The sequence below is a fragment of the Apteryx mantelli genome, chromosome 15 (genome assembly GCF_036417845.1).
Source record: "Apteryx mantelli isolate bAptMan1 chromosome 15, bAptMan1.hap1, whole genome shotgun sequence".
In the NCBI taxonomy this organism is placed as follows: Eukaryota; Metazoa; Chordata; class Aves; order Apterygiformes; family Apterygidae; genus Apteryx; species Apteryx mantelli.
In genome coordinates this window covers 24,335,613-24,354,542 of record NC_089992.1, presented here as the reverse complement: position 1 = coordinate 24,354,542, position 18,930 = coordinate 24,335,613, and the positions used below count along the sequence as shown (strand labels likewise).

Sequence of the window (18,930 nt, the reverse complement as noted above, 5' to 3'; positions counted from 1 at the left end):
TTTAGAAGCGTGACTATTTAGCCAAGCCTCTTCTTGGTCAAATATGTGCTGCTAGTGACAAGCAATGCTCAGATCTGGGATTAATACTAATGGCATGACATGGTCAAGCATACAGATGGAAGAAGTGGTTTAACAGGGGCTGCTGGTGACCAGGCATCCCTAAGTCAGTTCAGGTTAGTACAAACTCTCATTCGCATCTTTATGAATGACCAGAGGCTCTTTCATGCCCACTTCAATGACCCTGGCTGGCTAATGCACATGCTTTTATTGTGAATGAGCCAAGGCACATACTATAAATGGAATACATAAGTGCAGCCTTATTATGAGTCATCTCACCATCACTCCTTTTCTAGAGAAAATGTAGGCTGCTCCTAGGATTATATAATACTAATAAGAGAGGAAGCAAAACAGGGAGAGAAAAGTGCAGTTTCTATTTATTATCCAGCTACACAAACCTGGGTTGGCTAATGACAGGCAACACACAGCGGAAAAAAAGAGCTGCTTTTTAAAATTTAACATAGCTGCCCATTCAGAATTCCCAGAGTGCTTTACAGTCACTCTGAGAATAGTCTCCAGAAGAGACTGCAAAACAGCAGAGACAAAGTACATACAATACCTCGCTGCCCCAAGAACTGAAAAGGCAGTCTAGAGTTTAGGACAGCTTTTCTGCAGGGACGTAGACCTATTTCACCTGGGTAGGGATGCTGAGGACACACGGATGCTGACATCGCCGCTGGCTTTCGCAGGCGTTTCCCTGAGCCAGGCACCGCAGGTGGCTCCCCCGCCGCACAGCCCCGAGCGCGCTCCCTCAGCCCCGTGAAACGGCGGCGTGCCTGCCCCTCGGCCCGCACCACCCTCTCTCCCGCTCCGTCCGCGCCCTCGGACGCTGCTGGGAGAAGGGGACACAGGAGCCACGCTGCCCTCGGGAAAGCGGCAGCCTCGGAAGGAAACGCCGCGGCCAAGGGCAGCCCAACGCGCTGCCGAGGCGAGAGGAACAGCTGCGGCGCCACCGGCCGCCTGAGGAAAACGGGCGCGAGCCCAAGCGCGCAACCACATTGGCTCTCGTTTCCCTCTCGCCCGCCGATTGGCTCCCTCTTCCCGCCCAAATTTTGATTGACAGCCGCCTGCGCGGCCCCTCTCCCTATTGGGCACCGTTGTCACCTCAGCGCAGGGATGGCGGCGGCGGGTGCGGGGTATCCGGACCGCAGCTCGGGGTCGGGGCAGACATTTGCCCGTGCTAACGGCCAGCCAGGCGGCGCCGGCACCACCTCGCTCCTCGGCAGCGCCACAACATGGCCCCTGAAGCGCTACGGCCGCTTCTTACCCCCGGCGGACGGCGACGACGACGAGGGGCGAAGCGGCACCTCGTGGAAGGTGAGAGGCGGTGGGGGGAGGGGCCGCCGCGCCGCGCCCCAACGGCTGCGCCCCAACGGCTGCGCCCCCGGGGCCGCCCGCCTGCGGCCGCCGCTCCCGCCGGCCCGCTCCCCTCCGGCCGGGTTTTCCTGTTCTGTTGCCCTAAACCGGTGTGCGGGAGTGAAACGGGCGAGGGCCTCCGCCGTCGGAGGTCTGTGTGCTGGGGAGGGGCTGGGCTGGGCCGGGCTGGGGGGTGCTGAGGAGGCCTGGCTGCTTGGTTTTGCCGTAGCGGGCTGCAGGCGGGTCCAGGAGGCTGCTGTGTAACAGGCAATAATAGTAACTTGAGGTCTGTGCACATATTTTTTATTAAATCCTGGCTCTCCAGAGCTATTGTTTAGTCTCAACTCCTTATTAAATTACCTAGTGCATTATATAGCCTCAGTCCCTGGTTCTTCATGCACCATATTTTGGGATTGCTGGTGGATTTGTAGCTGTAACCCAAACTGGAATTTCTTTTTCTCTAGATAATTTGTAGAAGTATTTCTTTTATTTTTTAGCAATAGCTAGATTAAAGCTCAGTGTGAAACAATGCAGAATAATCTGTGGAATCTAGGCTTCTTCCTGCTCCTGAGCTAGCTTGCTTCGAGCTGGCTAGGGTATCTCTGTACTGTAGTTCAGCCTGCAAATATGAAATTAATGCAGAAGTCAAGAGAGACTCTGCTTCATGAATTATTAATGTGAACACTTCAATGATGTGGTATTGGCTCACTTTTTTTTTTTCCTCCTTTAGAAGTGACTTGTGGTATTAAAAATGGTTGAAAACTATGGATTAAGTTGGAAGGGTTCATGTGGTTGTTTAGAGCTAAGTAGCTAAATTCATATACAGAGTTCTAATTTATAAGAACTGCTCGAATATGCCTGCTTTCTGTGGGAGTGGAGGGCAATTTGCATTACTGAGAAGTAATTCTATATGCCTGATTTCTGGCACCTGTATTTAAAATCTTTTGTTTTACACTGAAAATGGAATATGTAGATTCTGCACTTATATGGCTAATTTTTTTTTTTGGTCTCTCTTTTTAAAGGTTTTTGAGTCAAATGAAGAATCAGGCCATCTTATCCTTACCATTGTTGTATCTGGCCATTTCTTTATTTCCCAAGGACGAGCAGTACTGGTAAGTTTTTCTTCCTCATATGTAAAGAACATTTCTCCATGCATGTTAGCATCAGTCTTGACTTCTTTTCCCTTTTTAAGCTTCATGTTCTCGCCAGTGAAAGGAAACTGCCAGTTTTATTTTGCTCATGGAAAATCTCAAGTGGTATTTTTTTCTCTGTGTTTATCAGAATGATGTTAATGCACTATTTCATACTGGAGTACAGTGTTCCTTCTATGGCTCTAAAAATGTAGAGTAAGATATAATACTTGGTGCTGCTGATGTTGAAACATAGGTTGTTTGTTTTTTTTCCACATGATTCTTTTACCTAAGCAAATAGAGTAAATATGCTGTTAAGAAATAGATAAAAATATAACTACAATGTGGAAATTTCCTGCAAGATTCACTGTATAATCCAACAATTATATTGGCATTATATTTTGATAATTTGGTTTATCAGTGGTTTTTTTTTTTCCTATTGGATTATGTGATCTAAAATATGTCTTATAATATTGGAGACACAACAACAACATCTTCAAAACTGTATTAACTGGTTTTGCTGTAGCCTGTGTTTCAGGCACTAAATTGTAAAGATTTCACAGTGATGCCAAAGAGGTGAACAGAAACACTCCATTTTGAAGAAATTGGTTTGATGCTGGGATTGCACTATGCCTCATGACAGAAGAAGGCCTGTGCTGGAAAGTGGGATCATATGTGTTCAGTGATGATAAGATGTAGAAAATGTCTGATAAATAGTAGAAAACTATTACAAACTACTGGAAAATGTGGCACTATGAAGATAGAGAAAAACTTTTACAGAGAATGCATAAGAGTGTATGTTGTAGATTTAAATACATACAATGCCATAAATTAGCTTTTGCTGTGCATCTTAAAAGGTCTTAAACTTACAGAAACATCTTGTAAGTATAGGAGGGGAGCCAAGGTACCCTTGAGGGTTTTTTTTGATATTTGGTTGAATGTGTAAAGGGTTTTGAATAGATAATTAATGAGCTAACAGACAGCTGTCAGTCTGGAGATCCCAGACACAATATATGGCATTTAGCTGTCATACTTAGGGAGGACAAGTTGAATGTCCTTGGACAAGGTAAAAATGGAACGTGGAAAGTATTCTGGCAGTTATGTGTTGAAAAGGAAAAGGAATGGTTAACTGAATTTAGTGGCTAGTGTGGACGTAAGGTAACTGCCTCGATTGAAATGCAACGTGGAATTACTGAGGAGATCTATTAGGTTTCTTGGTTGTTTCAGCTTCTAACAGACATTTGGATTTTGCAGTAATGGTCACAGTTTAAGAATAATGTAGAACAGGGACAGAAGAGGTATGCTAGGTAAATATGACAGGTATGTGATAGAGTAAAAAACGTTTTTAAGAAAAAGCATTTATTTCAGCAATGCTTCTGCACCAACCTTAAGTCCACCACCACCGATGTTGTATTAGGTGTTAGAGAAAAGGTATACAAAAATTGCTATATGTATTTTAAAACCTGATTGTCAGTTTCTTTGGATGCAGTTCTTAACTACATGTAATTAGGATCATGTTGCAGGTGCATTCTGTGCATACAGAGCTAAAGTAGTGTGAAATGCACTGGTGCAATGTGGCAACGTGCCCTACACCTATTTATATCTCTCAAATCACTTGTAAACAGGAAACCCAACACAATTTGCAGATATCTGCCCGTATTCTGAACTAGCTGATCAGATATTTGCTGGGTTTTTCAGTGAGTCTAATATATTTAAGAGGGATCTGACAGAGGACAGAGCTATGAGCAGATTAGAGCAGTTGCAGTCCTCTGTCAGTTCCCTCTTAAATATATGTGTTGGGTTTCCTGTTTACAAGTGATTTGGTCCTACACATCTGGCTTAGTTTTACTGCTTAGGCGTGTTCATTAGTTAGATACGTGTCCTCCCAGACAGACTTCCCTTTCCCGCACACTATGTAAGACTGACGTGGTGATAAAACACCCCCTTCTGGGACTGTCCCAATCCACAAGTATCTTTTCAGCCTTTGAGGAACAATTGGTCTATTTAGCAGAGAAGCCAGCGTCATCAAATGGAAAAGCAATGCACAGGGCTTGTGCTGAAAAGGACACCACAGGCACTGGTGCTGTTGGCCAGAAGCTGGTATCAGCATTAATATCAAAGTATGACTGTCACTGGATCTATGAATATATATATATATTTTTAAGTAGCAGGCAGGGGTACTAGAAATTAAGTATCGTCATCTAAGGACAGATATACCAAGGTCTTTGTATAGAAGTCTTCTAAGCCCTGGTGAAAATAGGATCTGGACAGAAGGAGAGCTTATAGTGCAGTAGACTCTGCCAGACATTTTTTCTTGGTCCAGTCTTGGTTTAGGCTTGAGACTAGGACATAAACTGATCCTATGTCAGCATAACATATAGGGTGTGATTCATCTGATAAGAAGTAGACATCCATATTAAGGATGTGCTAATCTTCTAAAGTAACTTTTCAACTACAGTTTTTCTGCCTTTGGGCAGATTGCTTATTTCCTTCAGTCACGCAATGGGAGGTAAAAGCAATTCAGGTTCTAAATGCCTAAATGAGATATCTCCTAGTTTGACCAAAAGTCAGCATGCATGTATATGAAGTTTGTATAAAATAGCTGGCAGTAATGATGGCATGTTAATTAAAATGGATATTCACATCTGGCTATCACTATATTAAGAGTGGCTGGTAAGAGGTAGAGCCCATTAGAAGACAGGTCGTGGAAGTCTTAAAATACATCTCTATTTTTCTGCTGGGATTTTATGTTGGCTGTGACAAATTATGCCCAAACATGGTAAGGTGGTAGGTTAAATAAAGTGTTTACGCATCTGCAACAGATTAGTAACTAGGTATCAAAGAAGAGGGGGGTTTTGTCTCTCCGGGTAATAGAAAAGCACTGAATTTGAACTCAGCAATGTCTCGGATGAACTCTAGTGATGTGTGGGATATGAGATGGTGCATCACAAACCTAGCCAAACATTCACAAGCAATAGACGAAATCTTGCATGCTCCCTGTCTAGATGCCATATAACAAAAAAGTTTCATTACTGGTATGTTATTGTATGTTATTGCTGTAGAAATAATCAGATTAGAGAAGTGGCTAATCTCACTGGTTCTGTCTCCCTGTGGTCTCCAGCTCCCGGGAGTTGTCAGAAACTGGTCGCAATATTTAAACAGGCATTGCACAGCCAAGTGCATGTAGTCTTTGAAACTATCACAGACCAAATCTTCTCGCTGGGAGTTCATTGCAATGGATGTTTTGTCACAGAGGGTAATGTGAAATGCACAGGTTTCTGCTCCAGAGGGAATGCATCAAGTTTGATAGAGTGCTGCAGCTGGAGTGATTCAGTTGATGTTCTTACTGCGTAGTTCATTTGTGCTTGCTGGCATGGGCCACTGAGTCTTTCCTTTTAAATGCCAAAGTGTTCTCTATCAGCTGCCTGCTGCCTTACTCACTTGCAGTAGAATTCCCTCTGCTGTACTTACAAAACTGTTTCTTGCTATGTAGTAACTACATCCCTTAAGTTGTTGAAGTCTAGTCTTTTGATCTGTCTTCTAATCCCTACTTTACAGGCTCTTTGAAGTACTATAGGCTCCTGGTTTTGAGGAAGCTGGATAACAACTATAGTTGCTTTGTGCCTCATACCTCTGCAGAGGAAGACAGTGAGGCACAAGATCTGTACATAGCCCTGTTGAATACTACTTCTGAAAAAAAGTCTTGTTGGTTATTTGGGGTGCTCATGCATGAATTTCATGGGATTCTCATTGGCTGCAACACCCTGGAGAAAACCAAATGATAGATGTCATTATTCTCTTTATAGTGTACCATGAAGACAGTTTGCAGTTTACAGGTATTAAAGAATGATAGAAAGGATCTTCTCCTAGGAATGATGTTCCTTGGCTTAAGCATGGTTGGTCTGGACACTGTTAGACTTGGTTTACTGTCGAGGTGTAATTTAGGTCAAGAACTACTGGATGTTTCACGCTAATGTTTTGAATAACATAAGACTTAATGTATTAAAAAAAAAAAAATCCCCAAACCTGCAACAAGCACTGCTCCTCAGTTTCCTGTCTGGTTTGACTTTCCTGAGGCAGTTGCTGTTGATAGAAAAATAGCCTTTTTTAAGATTATAGAACTTTTCTGGAAAAGTAGATATTTTTGTCATGGGAGAACATCAAGCAATCACCAATGTATGATTACAGAAATTGCAATCTGACACAAGCAAATGTTTCCTCAAGTTCGGTATCTTATCTCAACCACCGGTTACAACCAGTCATTTAAAAGACAAATGAAGAAGCCCAGCAGTGGGCAGTTACTCTGTTGTCACAGGGACCATTTCCTTTTCAACTTGAATAACTATATTGTATTTTTGTAAAATTTCTGTGGATGAGTAATAAAAATGACTTTTCCTTTTCTCCCGCTAACAGTAATCCAAGAATGAACTGAACTGGTAACTAAATTCAGGAAATCATTAAATGTTAAAAGTGCCTAATAATATATTTTTTTGCAGTAGCATTTTGTAGCAGTGACAGAAGAGCAGGAGCCCCCCTCACCCCCTAACTTTTATTTTGAACTATTCTAAGTAAGAGGTTTAAAAACAAAAACCCCCAAAAGCTCACAAAAATTACATTTAACATCTGTAACAAAGAAAATTTATTAATTGGACACTTTTAAAAATGAACAATATTGTACTATGAACTATTCTTATCTCTTGTGGTTTGAAATTGGCAGGGAATGTAGTAAAATCAGTGCATTAGTGGATTCAGACTATCTTGTTTTGTACTGTCTATTTTCTTTACTAAGATAAAAGTGAGCGTACATCTGTTCTTCAATGGTGTGTGTTTTACAAAGGCTAAAAAGAACCTTTTAGCTGCCAGCAAGTTCTGCTTTATGCTGATAATATTGTGGGTGGATGCTTTTTAAAAAGTCCAGCAAAATATCCAAGTCGCATACAACTCTGAACTTCAGACCTTGGCTGTTTTGTTTTTCACATAGGACTTTTCTTTGTTTATTTTTCTGTAGTAAATGTTAGTGTTAACTGAAATAGTGGTTGCCTGAACCCAGTGCTCATCAGCTTTGTTGTTAATTTTCTGCAAAACTAATCTCAGTTGGCCAACATTCTAGCAATAGCTCCAAATGTTTGCTCTCTTAGTGATTCTTCCCTGAAACATGTTCATATCCAGTGATGATTTATGAAATACTAAAATACATAAATTATTTTCTGTAGCATTTGCTCCAGTCAGTGTGAGAACAAGAGGAAATAGCTTTTGTGTGAGTTTAGTCAGTGAGTGCTCTTGTTTAGTGTCTACCTTTCAGCTATGCTCAGCTTTCACTACATCTCCATATGCACACAACTGAGGTGAAAGACATTTATTCAGAAATAGAAAATCTGTGTTTAATTGGTTTTTGGATTAATCTCATCCATTCTGGGAAAAAATATTTAAGTGTTTCTAACTTTATACCAAAATACTTTCTCTACAATGGATGTATTCAAGAAAATAAAAAGGAGAGAATGTGTAAAGCAGGCATGTAAGAAACCTTTTATTTTTCTTAAAGAATTGTAGCTATTTAGAGCCAAGTAAGGTGAGACTATGACTCTTTTATGATCCATCTCTAAGAGGAATATTTATAAAATAGCAATAAAATTTTCATACATCCTAACAATTGATTTTTTTTAATACATACAGTAGACTATAGAATAATTTTTATGAGCCTTAAAATAGTAGGATATTTAATGAATTCCTTTCTAGCAACCTTTTTGCTAATGGAATTTGAAAGACCATTTTCTTGCCAGAAAGAATTCAGTCTCAGCACTTATTTTACATCGGTCAGATTAGTATAATACCTTGTGCTGTGTACGGTGCTGTGTGGTGAGGTGCTATAGCTTTGACAGAATTGATTATAGTATCTGAGAATACTTCAGAATTGATGATTAAAGCACAAGTTCATGGTGCTGTAACAAATAATTGTGTATAATTTCAGCATTTCCATCAGTTGCACAAAGAAAACAATTTATTTTGATGGGTAAACTGTTCTTGGAAATGGGTATACTTCCAAGATTGTTTTAAACATTTTTTTTAATGACGGTGCCAGAGACTTACTTGAATTTGTCTTTGAATGTCTTAATAAGGAAACAACTGCTTTCCTTTAAAAATACAATCTGCTTCCTGTGATCAGTCAAATGGAGTGAAGAGGAGGGTAAATGGAACTTCAAGGAGTGGAACATAAAAATCCCTAATGTGTAATGCGAATGAAAGGGGTTTTTTTTGTTTTGGGTGTGTTTTTTTTTAAAGCAAAGTTCTTAATTTGGAATAAAATTGCATAACATTTTTAGGACATGTTTTTGCAGTAGTGTAACCTGCCAGACTGTTTATCTTACAATATAAAAACTCATTCTTGCACACGGTGGATGATAGGATTTTAACAGGAATACCTCAACGGCATCTCTGGCCATTCCTGGCCATACTGTCAAGATGCATCATGTTCTGCGTACCACACACACAGCTCTTATTTCCTCTTCTTCTTTCATCCTTCAAATCAGCACATCATGAAAATTATATTTTGGTGTTTTATTGGATGGAATTAATTCTGGTGCTGGAATTCTTAATATCCTACAAATTAAACAAATTGAAATTGTGAAGAGGTCTTATTAAATAGGATGAAATTAATCCAGAGTAATTGATTTGTGACCTGATCTTTTGAAGTGTAGACTAAATGTCCTTAGTGCCCTCCTGGTCCCCTCATGACTTCTAATAAGCTAGTAGTGCTAAGGACACAGTAGATTCTAACCTCATTAATTGTACAAGCATTCAGCAGAGGAATTGATGTTCTTGATGCTCTCTTTGCAGTGCCTAAAACTTATGCACTGAGTTTTTGAGATGATATTCACAACAGTGACTTGAGTGGTCAAAGGTCCCTGTGTGATAGATGAGGACATTTGACACCTAGGGAAGTGAAGAGATTGCTAAACTGTCCTGCTTGCTGGTAATCCATTGGAAAGCTAGAGGGAGGTTCTTTTTTATAAAAGGTCCCATGATTGGTATTGGAAAGTGTAGAATTCCTAGTTCAAAAATCAACATTTTATTTTATCTTTTTTTTAATTTCAGCATGTGCTACTGAGATGATTATTTTGGTCAAGCTGAATATCTTTCTCCATCAGTTTTCCCATTTATGTTGGATATAATGATACATTCCTTTGTATAATCCTTATGCATTGATGGTTGTCAACAGTAAGGAGTTTTAAAGGGTTCTGATCTTTACCATTCTCTTCTCAGGTTCTGTTCAAGTTGAGCTTGCAGGTGGGGTCGTTGTCAGAGGAGTCGTCCAGCCTTCCCCAGAAAAGGACTTTCCCAAACCTCTTCTTTTGCCCTGCAAATGCACTGTGAAGAACACTGTGCTTGTCGTGCTCCCCAGCTGTGTCTTTGTAGCTTATTTTGGGAAATGGATGGACTAAGGGACTGCCACAGGTGCCTCCCTGGAAACTGAGCATGGCTGTCCTGAGTAGGAGATTGCTCTGTTTTCTGGGAAACTGTTGTGTACCATGTTGCTCCCCAGCCTGTTTCAGAAAGGTGCAAGCAGGGCTGCTCAGAGGGTGCCTCTCTGGAGTGCTGCGTGTCAGAAGTTTTGCATCTCTAGCTTGAAGTGGTCCTTCAGTGGTACGCTGTGGACAGAGTGCTCTGAGACGCCAGCAGTGCCAGGGAGCAGTCCTACGCATAAATACGTAGGGACTTGGCATACATGTAAATAACCATTACTGCTGCACCAAATGCGCAGGGTGACTTGCACAGTACATTCTCCTGTTACTCTTGGATGCAACATCTTTTGAAAGGTACACCTTCTTGTCTTCTGTAACTTTCTATGGCAAACATCATCCAAAACAAAACTAATTCATACTGAATATCTGAAATATATTCTGACCTGTTCAGAGTGACCTACTAAACTTTAGCAGCAACTTGAACTGGACAGAAAACATTGGAAGTATGTATTATTTACTGATAAGCCATAATACCTCTAAAATTTCCATCTGAAACCTCTATTTCAGAGCTGCTGCAAAGCTTTTGGCGGGATTGATTCACAATCCATTTCTTTTTCTGTTTGGCTGGTCAATCAGTGGATGTCTATCTTGGAGTTTTAATACTGTATTTCAGTATTCATGATGCAAATGAAGTCTAGCTTTACTGTGGCTTCAGAATCTCAATTTAAAATTACTGTTTGTTGTTTTGTTCTTTGTTAAAAGTTTGCGTATCTGTTCTTACAGAAATCAAAGTAGTTTTTAAAATATTTCAGAGAAGTGTGACTGCTTGCATTCAAATCAAATTTTATTTGGACTGGCAAGCCATGCTATGGCACTGTGGTTACTTCTACAATATGACAGTGAGAGGGTGGCTTGGTGCTGGTGCAGTTGAAGTTTTCTGTCTTTTCTGCAGGTGTCTGTCTGCAGGATCAGACTAGGTGCTGAGGGAGGGCTGTGGGCACAGCTTGCCTTTTAGCAGGTTACGCTGGTAACCTATGTGAGATGCTGTTCCTTCTCCCTGGGTCTCTATTTACTGCAAATGTCAGGGATAGCTCTAGCTGCAGGGGCATACTCACATTTGTTGCCTGGGTTCAGAGCTTTTGTAGTTCTGTAAGCAGTAAGATGCTGAAGCAGGAATACAACCAAGGGCAATGTGTTAAAGGCACCACTGAGAGTTTGGGTGGGAGGAAAAAGGACGTCATGGGCTTGGGTGGGAATATGAGATATCCTGGAGCTGGATGTGCCCAGACAAAGCTGCAGAGGATTTCACGGGTAGGCAAAAGGTTTGGCGATTGTGTGGTGACTGCAGCTTTATTACTGGGAGTACTGGAATGCAGGTGGTCTCGGGGAGAAGAAAAATAATTGATTTGATGAGGGAAGCACATGAGTGTGAATTGAGGTCTTGCTTTGGAGACAGAGTGAAATAAGATGAAGAGAGGCAGAAAGCATGGGACTGGGGAGAAATGGTTGGGTTGCAGTTAGCACATATGGCTCTCAGTGCTCTAAGCGTTTCTGAACATAGGCCATAGAATCAGGATGTCTGGCCATGTCCTAAAGCTGTAAACAAATGGTAGCATAATTCCTCCAAAGGAAGTGAACTTGTATATCAGTTCTAAGAAGGAAAATGATGAGTCTATAATTTAAGTGTGTGAAGTTGTTGTAACTTAAACTTAAAATTCACTCCCTGAAATGTTTTTTTGTGTGTGTGTGTTTGTTTTGTTTGCTTTAAATTTTTACAAATACTAAAAGACCTTCTGATCAAGGATTGGTTGGAAATCTTGTTAGTGTGCTACTGGCTGATTAACCCTCATCTAGAATTGGGGTCAGTAGTGTTCTCTTATGTGTATCAACACAGAAACGCATGATTTTTGGGGAGTTAACTTCTATCTCTCCAACAGAATACAGAGGAAATCTTTGTGGTTGAATGACATCAGGGGACATGGTGAGGGCATGCTGAAAAGCAGCAGCTCAAAAATATTTAACAGAGACCAACAGATTCTCAGCATCTTCTCACTTTAGTGCCATAGCATGGGCTTTACAACTTCCGCAGCTGGTTCACCCATAATTTAGTTCTTTAGCTCTTTTTCTTTCCACAACTTCTTCTGCAATTGCAGTTAACCTCATGAAGGAGGACTGCCTGACTGGAAAGGAATTGCATGTATCTATAATCAGTCTACAAGGGAAGCCTCCCTGATGGCCTCAAACTCTGTCACGATTGCTTGCTGCAGTGTGAAGCTTATATATTTTGGAGTGAAGGAATTGTTCCTCAGTTGACACTTCTGCAGAGCAGACAATTATGCATCATCAAAATCGTGTTTGGAAATTCTGAGCATTTACTCAAATCCTTTGTTTCAAAAAAAAAAAAAAAATCTAACATATAAAGAGCAAGGAGTTGGTTCATCTAAGCAATGTTGCCTGTAATCAGACTGGAGTTAGCAGCACTCCTTCTGCTGCAGTGTACATCAGTGTATGTCAGTTCATCTTTACATTTACACTTCAAAACATTCACCTGCTGGTGAACATTCACCTCTTTCCTCACTTCTACCAAATGTAAAACACCTGAAGGACTGGAGAAGGCTAAAGGAATAATTTATTTTCTGGTTATTCCAGGAAATTTATCTTAGAAACTGATAAAGGGATACTTTTTTCCTGATACAGCTGGTCAGAAGAAAAATTGAGAGAAATTTTTTTCTAGAGAAGAGATCTGACTGCTCTTCAGTACTCAGGAACAGATAAACTTAAGCAATAAGTAAAAGCTTGTTGCATATCAGTTGAGAGTCTTGGGTCCCTTCTATGCCAGTTTCTTTATTTTCAATATTGGGCACAAAACAGGAGAGGAGGGGAAACTGGGAAGTATCACAGATGAGCAAATGTTTTCAGAAGTACTTTAGTCTATTTGACTTTAGTGACAGAAGAGCACTGATTCCATGGGTCAGGTGTTGAAAATCTCGCCCTCAACCTCTCTGCTGTGATAATGAGGCCTTGAGCTTCTCTCTTTTGCCATCTTGCTTCAGTTAGCTGCCAGAGGGGTCCTGTCTGAAAAGCACTGGGATATTAATTATTAACACAATAAAGTTCCTTTGATCTCATGCTGAACTCATCATTTCCTATGAACGCGCATTCCCGGTCTGTGTGATACGCAATGGAATCTTTAATTCATTATACAAGGTATACACCCATCTGAATGGTGAACTCTGGGGACAGACCATTATGTTTGCACTTCATCAGTGTTATAAGTGGTAGCTAAAAAGGGAAGAATGTGTTTGTTTTTTCTGTTTTTTTTTTAATATTGGCTATAATTTAAATAGGCAGAGTATATAATGTTTGTGATAAAAAGAAATGTTTTACTTCTTTCTAACTTACTGTCTAAATGCAGTTCAGTTTCATTTAAAAACATGTATACTGAATGAGTGAATCCAGAATAACTGATGTAAGCCAGTGTAGCTGAACTATGTCTGCTACACAAAAAAACTAAAGAGTAATATATGTTTAAGAAATGTTAAAATGTTTCCCTAAAGATCTTGCAGTTAAACATAGAATAAATAACCTTTTTTGTGTTCATATGTTGCTTAGCACCATATTTGAGGTTTCCAGATAATACAATAGAAATATTTGTAATAATAGGCAATACCGTGCAACATATAGATAGACCTCATTATTTGACAGCTTCTTGAATGCAGAAATGTAAAAGCGGAACAAAAGCATTTCCCAATTAGCGATGAAGCAGGCAGGTATGAGGCTAGACCAGCCTTATTTGACTTCTCTGCCTGATGTGAGGTGTGGTTATGTCTTGTCCTGGTTCCAAAATATTTGGGAAATGTTTTCTGCTTCAGCTTTATTCCTCTATAGGACCATGAGAGGCTTAATATTTTTATTAGAAAAATATGAAATTGGTTTCCTTTAATGTGGTGTTATTGCAACTATTACCCTGGAGAATGACATAAGGAGTATATGCATGATCGAATGCCAATGATCTTAGAGAAGAGCTCCCTTTTATATCTTCAAATCATAAACATTTGGGGTATTTTGTTCCTGACCAGTTCCATGTTGCTGTTCTGTCTATAATCCTGATTAATCTTATACTGCCACCTGTCCTTGCTCTTGCCCAATACTGCTCAGCAAAGCCCAGCTCTGGGCTCAAAGCCCACGTTAAGCAGGTGTGGATGTTGTGTGCAGTGACCACAGCTATCCCTGTTCCTGCCTTTTTGTTTGTTTGAACTATAATCTCAGAACATTGCCATCCAGTTTCCAGAATCTACTCCGTACTTCCTGGATGGTGGCAGAGATCTTCTAATTCTCTAGCTTTTGAATAATGGAGCAAGGGACAGATTTGTTGTGATCTTCCTTCTTGTTGCCCTGAATTCATTTATTTAACTTCATATGCAGATTTGTAATTCTCTTGTTGAATGAAATAGTTACCATTGTTGTTTTGCCCTCTCTCAAGCAGCCCCAAATATAGAGTCTTTGCAGATTGAGGTAACATGCAAAAAGCCATGAGGAGCAGAATGGACCTTCTTAATATTGTGCTAAATCAGGCTTATTTGCCGCTTAGAACTGAGAAAATGTAGAGGATCTTGATTGTAATGTCCATTAATGATGTAAACAATTTAAGGATGGAGTTCAGTCTGAGTAGTTCTGCAGACCTGAGTTTGTCCATAACTTTTCAGATAGCTTGCTTGCACCAGAAGAGCTCTGTTGTATTGCTTGAGCATTGCACTGAGGTATTCCTTTTTGGGTTAGCTTTTCTTAGTTTTGTATGTGTTTCTGCTTGGCAATATGGAATCAACCAGGGGTGCAAGAATAAAGGAAATACTTGGTGCTTTGTTTTTCAGTTAGCTAATTAAAGTTGAAGTTAAATTTCAGTTAATTAAATTCTGCTCTTGGAATTGAATAATTAAAGTACGTAAGTAAAAATTCCAAATGTTGTTGTTTTTCAATTTGCTTTACCTCAGAAAAAGGAGGTATAAAAGAATGACAACCTGGGAAATGTCAGTGAAGTAGTTGATAGGAAAATTAAATGTTACCTGCTTTTTATGATCTCTTTGAAAACAGTTATTATTTTAAAGAGAAAACATTTTTCTATGTCTTACAGTGAAAGGAAAAATACTATTAAAGTAAACTTAATATGGGAATAGCTGTTTTTTAATAAACACAGTTGGTGTGTATCAAAAACAATAAGTATTTGAAATGTACAGAGCAAGCACTAGGTGCCACAACTTAACGAAAGTGGCCTAGTAAAAGAATGGGATATTAGAATTGCTTCACCGACAGCCTTTTGGGACTCAGCAGTGGAAGCAGAGGGAGAGGAAGTGGCGAAGGGGAAGTTCCCTGCGGCAGGCAGCGGTCGTAGTCCAACACAAATGATTTCCTAGGTTGGTTGGTTGTCCAGTACTTGGTCTGGGTGCCTATCCAGGGTAAATGGTTCTGAACTGGCCCATTTGTTTTGAGGAGGTATGGATATTCCCATCAATCTCAGCAAGTTAAAAGTAGCTGTTCAACATTTACTACTTGAAATTAGGGAAATCAAGTCCTTGTGCTGAGATGGAATTCACCTCATGTTGCTTTGTATTTGTTTCACAAAAATAAATGCAAAAGCACTTGCTTTACTGCATTCCAAACAACAATAATGTTTAGTCTTCAGGTCACTTGTATAAACCCTGAGAATATACCCTTCCTGGAAGGGAGAGTGGGGTTTTTTTTGTTGTTTTTTGTTTTTTTTCCCCTCCTGCTTTATAAATTCCAGTTCTAAATATCCTGTCTTTCTCTCCATTCTGATTAGAGAACCTGTCCCCTACCCCATCCAAGCTCTTTTGCTCTACCTTTCTGCAACCAGTTCTCCATCTCGAATGCACTGTAGGCTGTACCTTACTAATATAATTTCAACTCCATTTTCCTTGCTTGCTTCCTTGATGGGCTCCCTTATGTCAACTATGGCAGCATGAGCATAGCACAAGCTGATAAGTGTTATAGATTGATGTTCTTTTAAAGTACACCTTTAAAGCACTTCTAATGTACACAAATCAAATCTGCATTTTTGTATTTTGTACAACCATGTACTGAGAGCTCTTTGTAATGTTTATGCACAACTAATGCTTAATTCGCTGTGGCAGATGCCACACTTTACTTGGATGATATTGGCATGACTGAAATTTTTGACGTAACGTTTTGCTGTGCACAATCATTAACCTAACTTGCTAATGCTTTTCCATACTCAGCATTAAATAATACTCTGCGGCCAATCTCTGCATCACTAAGAACGTGATTAGCCAAATATCAAAGTAATATAATATACTATGCACTTGAAAATATTACATGTGAAGTGCTACTGATTATTCTAGAAATGTTCTAAGGGTGCTGCACTCTTTTCTGAACCTATTGATCTCACCTTCTTCCTAATGGGACTAACAATGAAAATGAATTATGATGTTTGAAACATGTATATTCCTCAGTAGATTTACTGTTTAAAATCAAGAAAATACTTAACTGTGGAATATTGACATGCTGAAGTGGATACTCTGTGTTCCTGAGGAGCTCATAAACCTTGCCCGTTCAGGAGCCATCACGCTGGTGGTAATGGCAGTAGGTATTGCTGACAGCGGGTGAGGTAATGCCATGCTACACACAAGGATCTCTTCAGTTTTTCCTTCCCAACAACTGCAGTATGAGTCCTCAATTTCCTTTCCCTTATTCAGACCTTCTAGTTTGAATCGAACCAGAGGTGAAACTTCAGTCTGAAGAGATGTGCTACTGCTATTCAAACTCATTAACTTAGTGAAGAAATATGTGGCAACACCAGCCTTGCTGTGGATTAGCTACCTAAATTAGCATCTTCTCAGTCTACATACCATGAACCCTATGCCACTGTATCCTTCTTGTCAGTGTTACTTTACTCTTATTTTACTCTTCATAGTAAGGCTAATCACTAAGTTTTGCCAAGGTCTGCTGGGCAATTTTAATAAGAAGATAAATTTCACTGAGGCTTTCTCAGCTTCCAGTGCATTTGGTCAGTGAGATATTGTTGGGAGGTACATGTGCTATAGGCTCCTTGAGAGCTGAAGAATGAAAATAAGTATAAAATCTCCTGCAGCAATATGGGAGGTACAACCTTTCTGAATTTGCAGCTGAGCTGAGATAAAACTTATTGCAAGGTCTGTTTGCATTACAGTGTTACATTTATGGCACCTAGCTTGCTGGCACTTATACTGATTTGGTTTGGGAATTGCTTCTGGATCTATCATATTTGTTTGTAGTTTCTGCTGCCTTGTTTTCTGGAGTTATTGCTTCTTCATTTGTTTGTCTCTGGGACAGTGACTCTAAATTGGAGAGGATTTTGTCTCTATATGGGAGGAGGATGCCTTCAGTGTGGTGGATGCAGCCTCCTGCTCCACTGTTTCAGCAGGCTAATTGCATTGTGTATTGTGGCTGTGGAGTACTGACTTACCAAGCAAGATGCTCTCTTCTAGTGAGAGGTCTGCCATTTGACATTTGTCCCTATTAGGATCCAAGTTCCTTTAAATAACTCCTGTAAGAGTAGAGGATGGCCTGGCACTTTCCTTCCGTCACAAAGTGAGGTCATCTTATTCTTTTGACCTTGAGGCCTTTCACACCTTAGCAATTCCTACCTTGCAGCATTTTGGGCGCGCTCAGTGCAAACAGACATGCTGCCAAGTGACTGCCCTGTCTTACCTGCTGTCAGGGCCTTTCCAAAAACTATAGAGGGAAATTTTCTCCCTCTGACTTTAAGTCTTTTGGGGCTGATGCTTGCATGCTGTCTTACCATTCTGGAGTCTATAATAGTAAATATCTGCTCAGCAATGAGTCCTTGAGCCAGACTGCCTTCAGTTCCACTCTTCAATGTTTCTTAGACATCCCTCTTGCCCAATTCAGTTAAGGTCCACATGCAACTGCTGTGTGAGGCTAGAGCCAGTGTCGACACCTTAAAAGGGCAGTCTTACTGCAGTGACTTCTTGTACCAAAACAGAATGGCAGATGGCTTCCCAGCCTGACCAGCATAAGATGGATATTGACTGGCAAAAACATGCTGCTGGTGGTTCAGGATGGGCCTGACTTGTAAGTTGTTTGACCCTTAGGACACTTACTGAAAGCAGCCAGGGCTAGCCTATGTGAAAAGTCACAGCAATTGAAAACCATTATTTGTTCAGATAAAACAGAAATAAGACAGACAAGTAATTTCCTCCCTGCCCTTAAGTTTCCCCCCCTCCCCAGACTTTGTCCAATGATGACTATGTGGCAGTCTGTGGAATACCTTGGGAATTGCATAGTCCATTGCCCTGCCGTGTTTATATGAAGTTTTCAGCTTCCTGGGATATTTTTACAGAATGCTAAGCAGTCTGTCTTGTTTGAAGAGACTACCAGTTAACACAACTGAAGCATAAAAATATCTTTATCAAGTTATAAAAGCTGCTGCTTGCTTACCTGAATTCTCTCTGGAGAAAATGCCTGTCTGGGTCTTGGATAAGCCAACTGCTGTCCCATTCTCCAGGTTTGCCTGCCCTCTGCTGCCCTCTTAAGCAACTTCATGGGATGCGGAAGGAGAATTTAAAACTCTCTGTTGCAGCTGTTTTATTACGCATGTCAAGGAGACTTTCATAATATATACACTCTGAAATATATATGGAAATTAAGATGTATCCTGACACAGTGTTGTTGCTGGAGCTACAGATTCTAATTTAATTCATAGTGTGGTAAAAATTAGGTATTGGCAATTGTATGCTTTCCATGTAATTTTCCATTAGGTTTACGGATAGTAAATCTTTCAGGTTTAATGAAAAAATATTTTCAAGTTTGTAGCTGATGGCTATTTCTGAAATCTTAAGTACCAGCTCTTTACAAGTATGTGATAAATATTGTTGGCTGGCTCCTTAGGA

General features: G+C 40.2%; 1 protein-coding gene across 1 annotated transcript in view; it reads left to right on the top strand.

The window, feature by feature from the left end:
- The first annotated feature begins 1,173 nt into the window (after positions 1–1,173).
- Positions 1,174–18,930, top strand: part of REC114 (REC114 meiotic recombination protein) — a 29,173-nt gene continuing 11,416 nt past the window's right edge. The window contains exons 1-2 of the mRNA XM_067305805.1: positions 1,174–1,374; positions 2,436–2,525. Coding sequence (XP_067161906.1) covers positions 1,174–1,374; positions 2,436–2,525 — 291 coding nt within the window. The remainder of the gene's footprint in view (positions 1,375–2,435; positions 2,526–18,930) is intronic.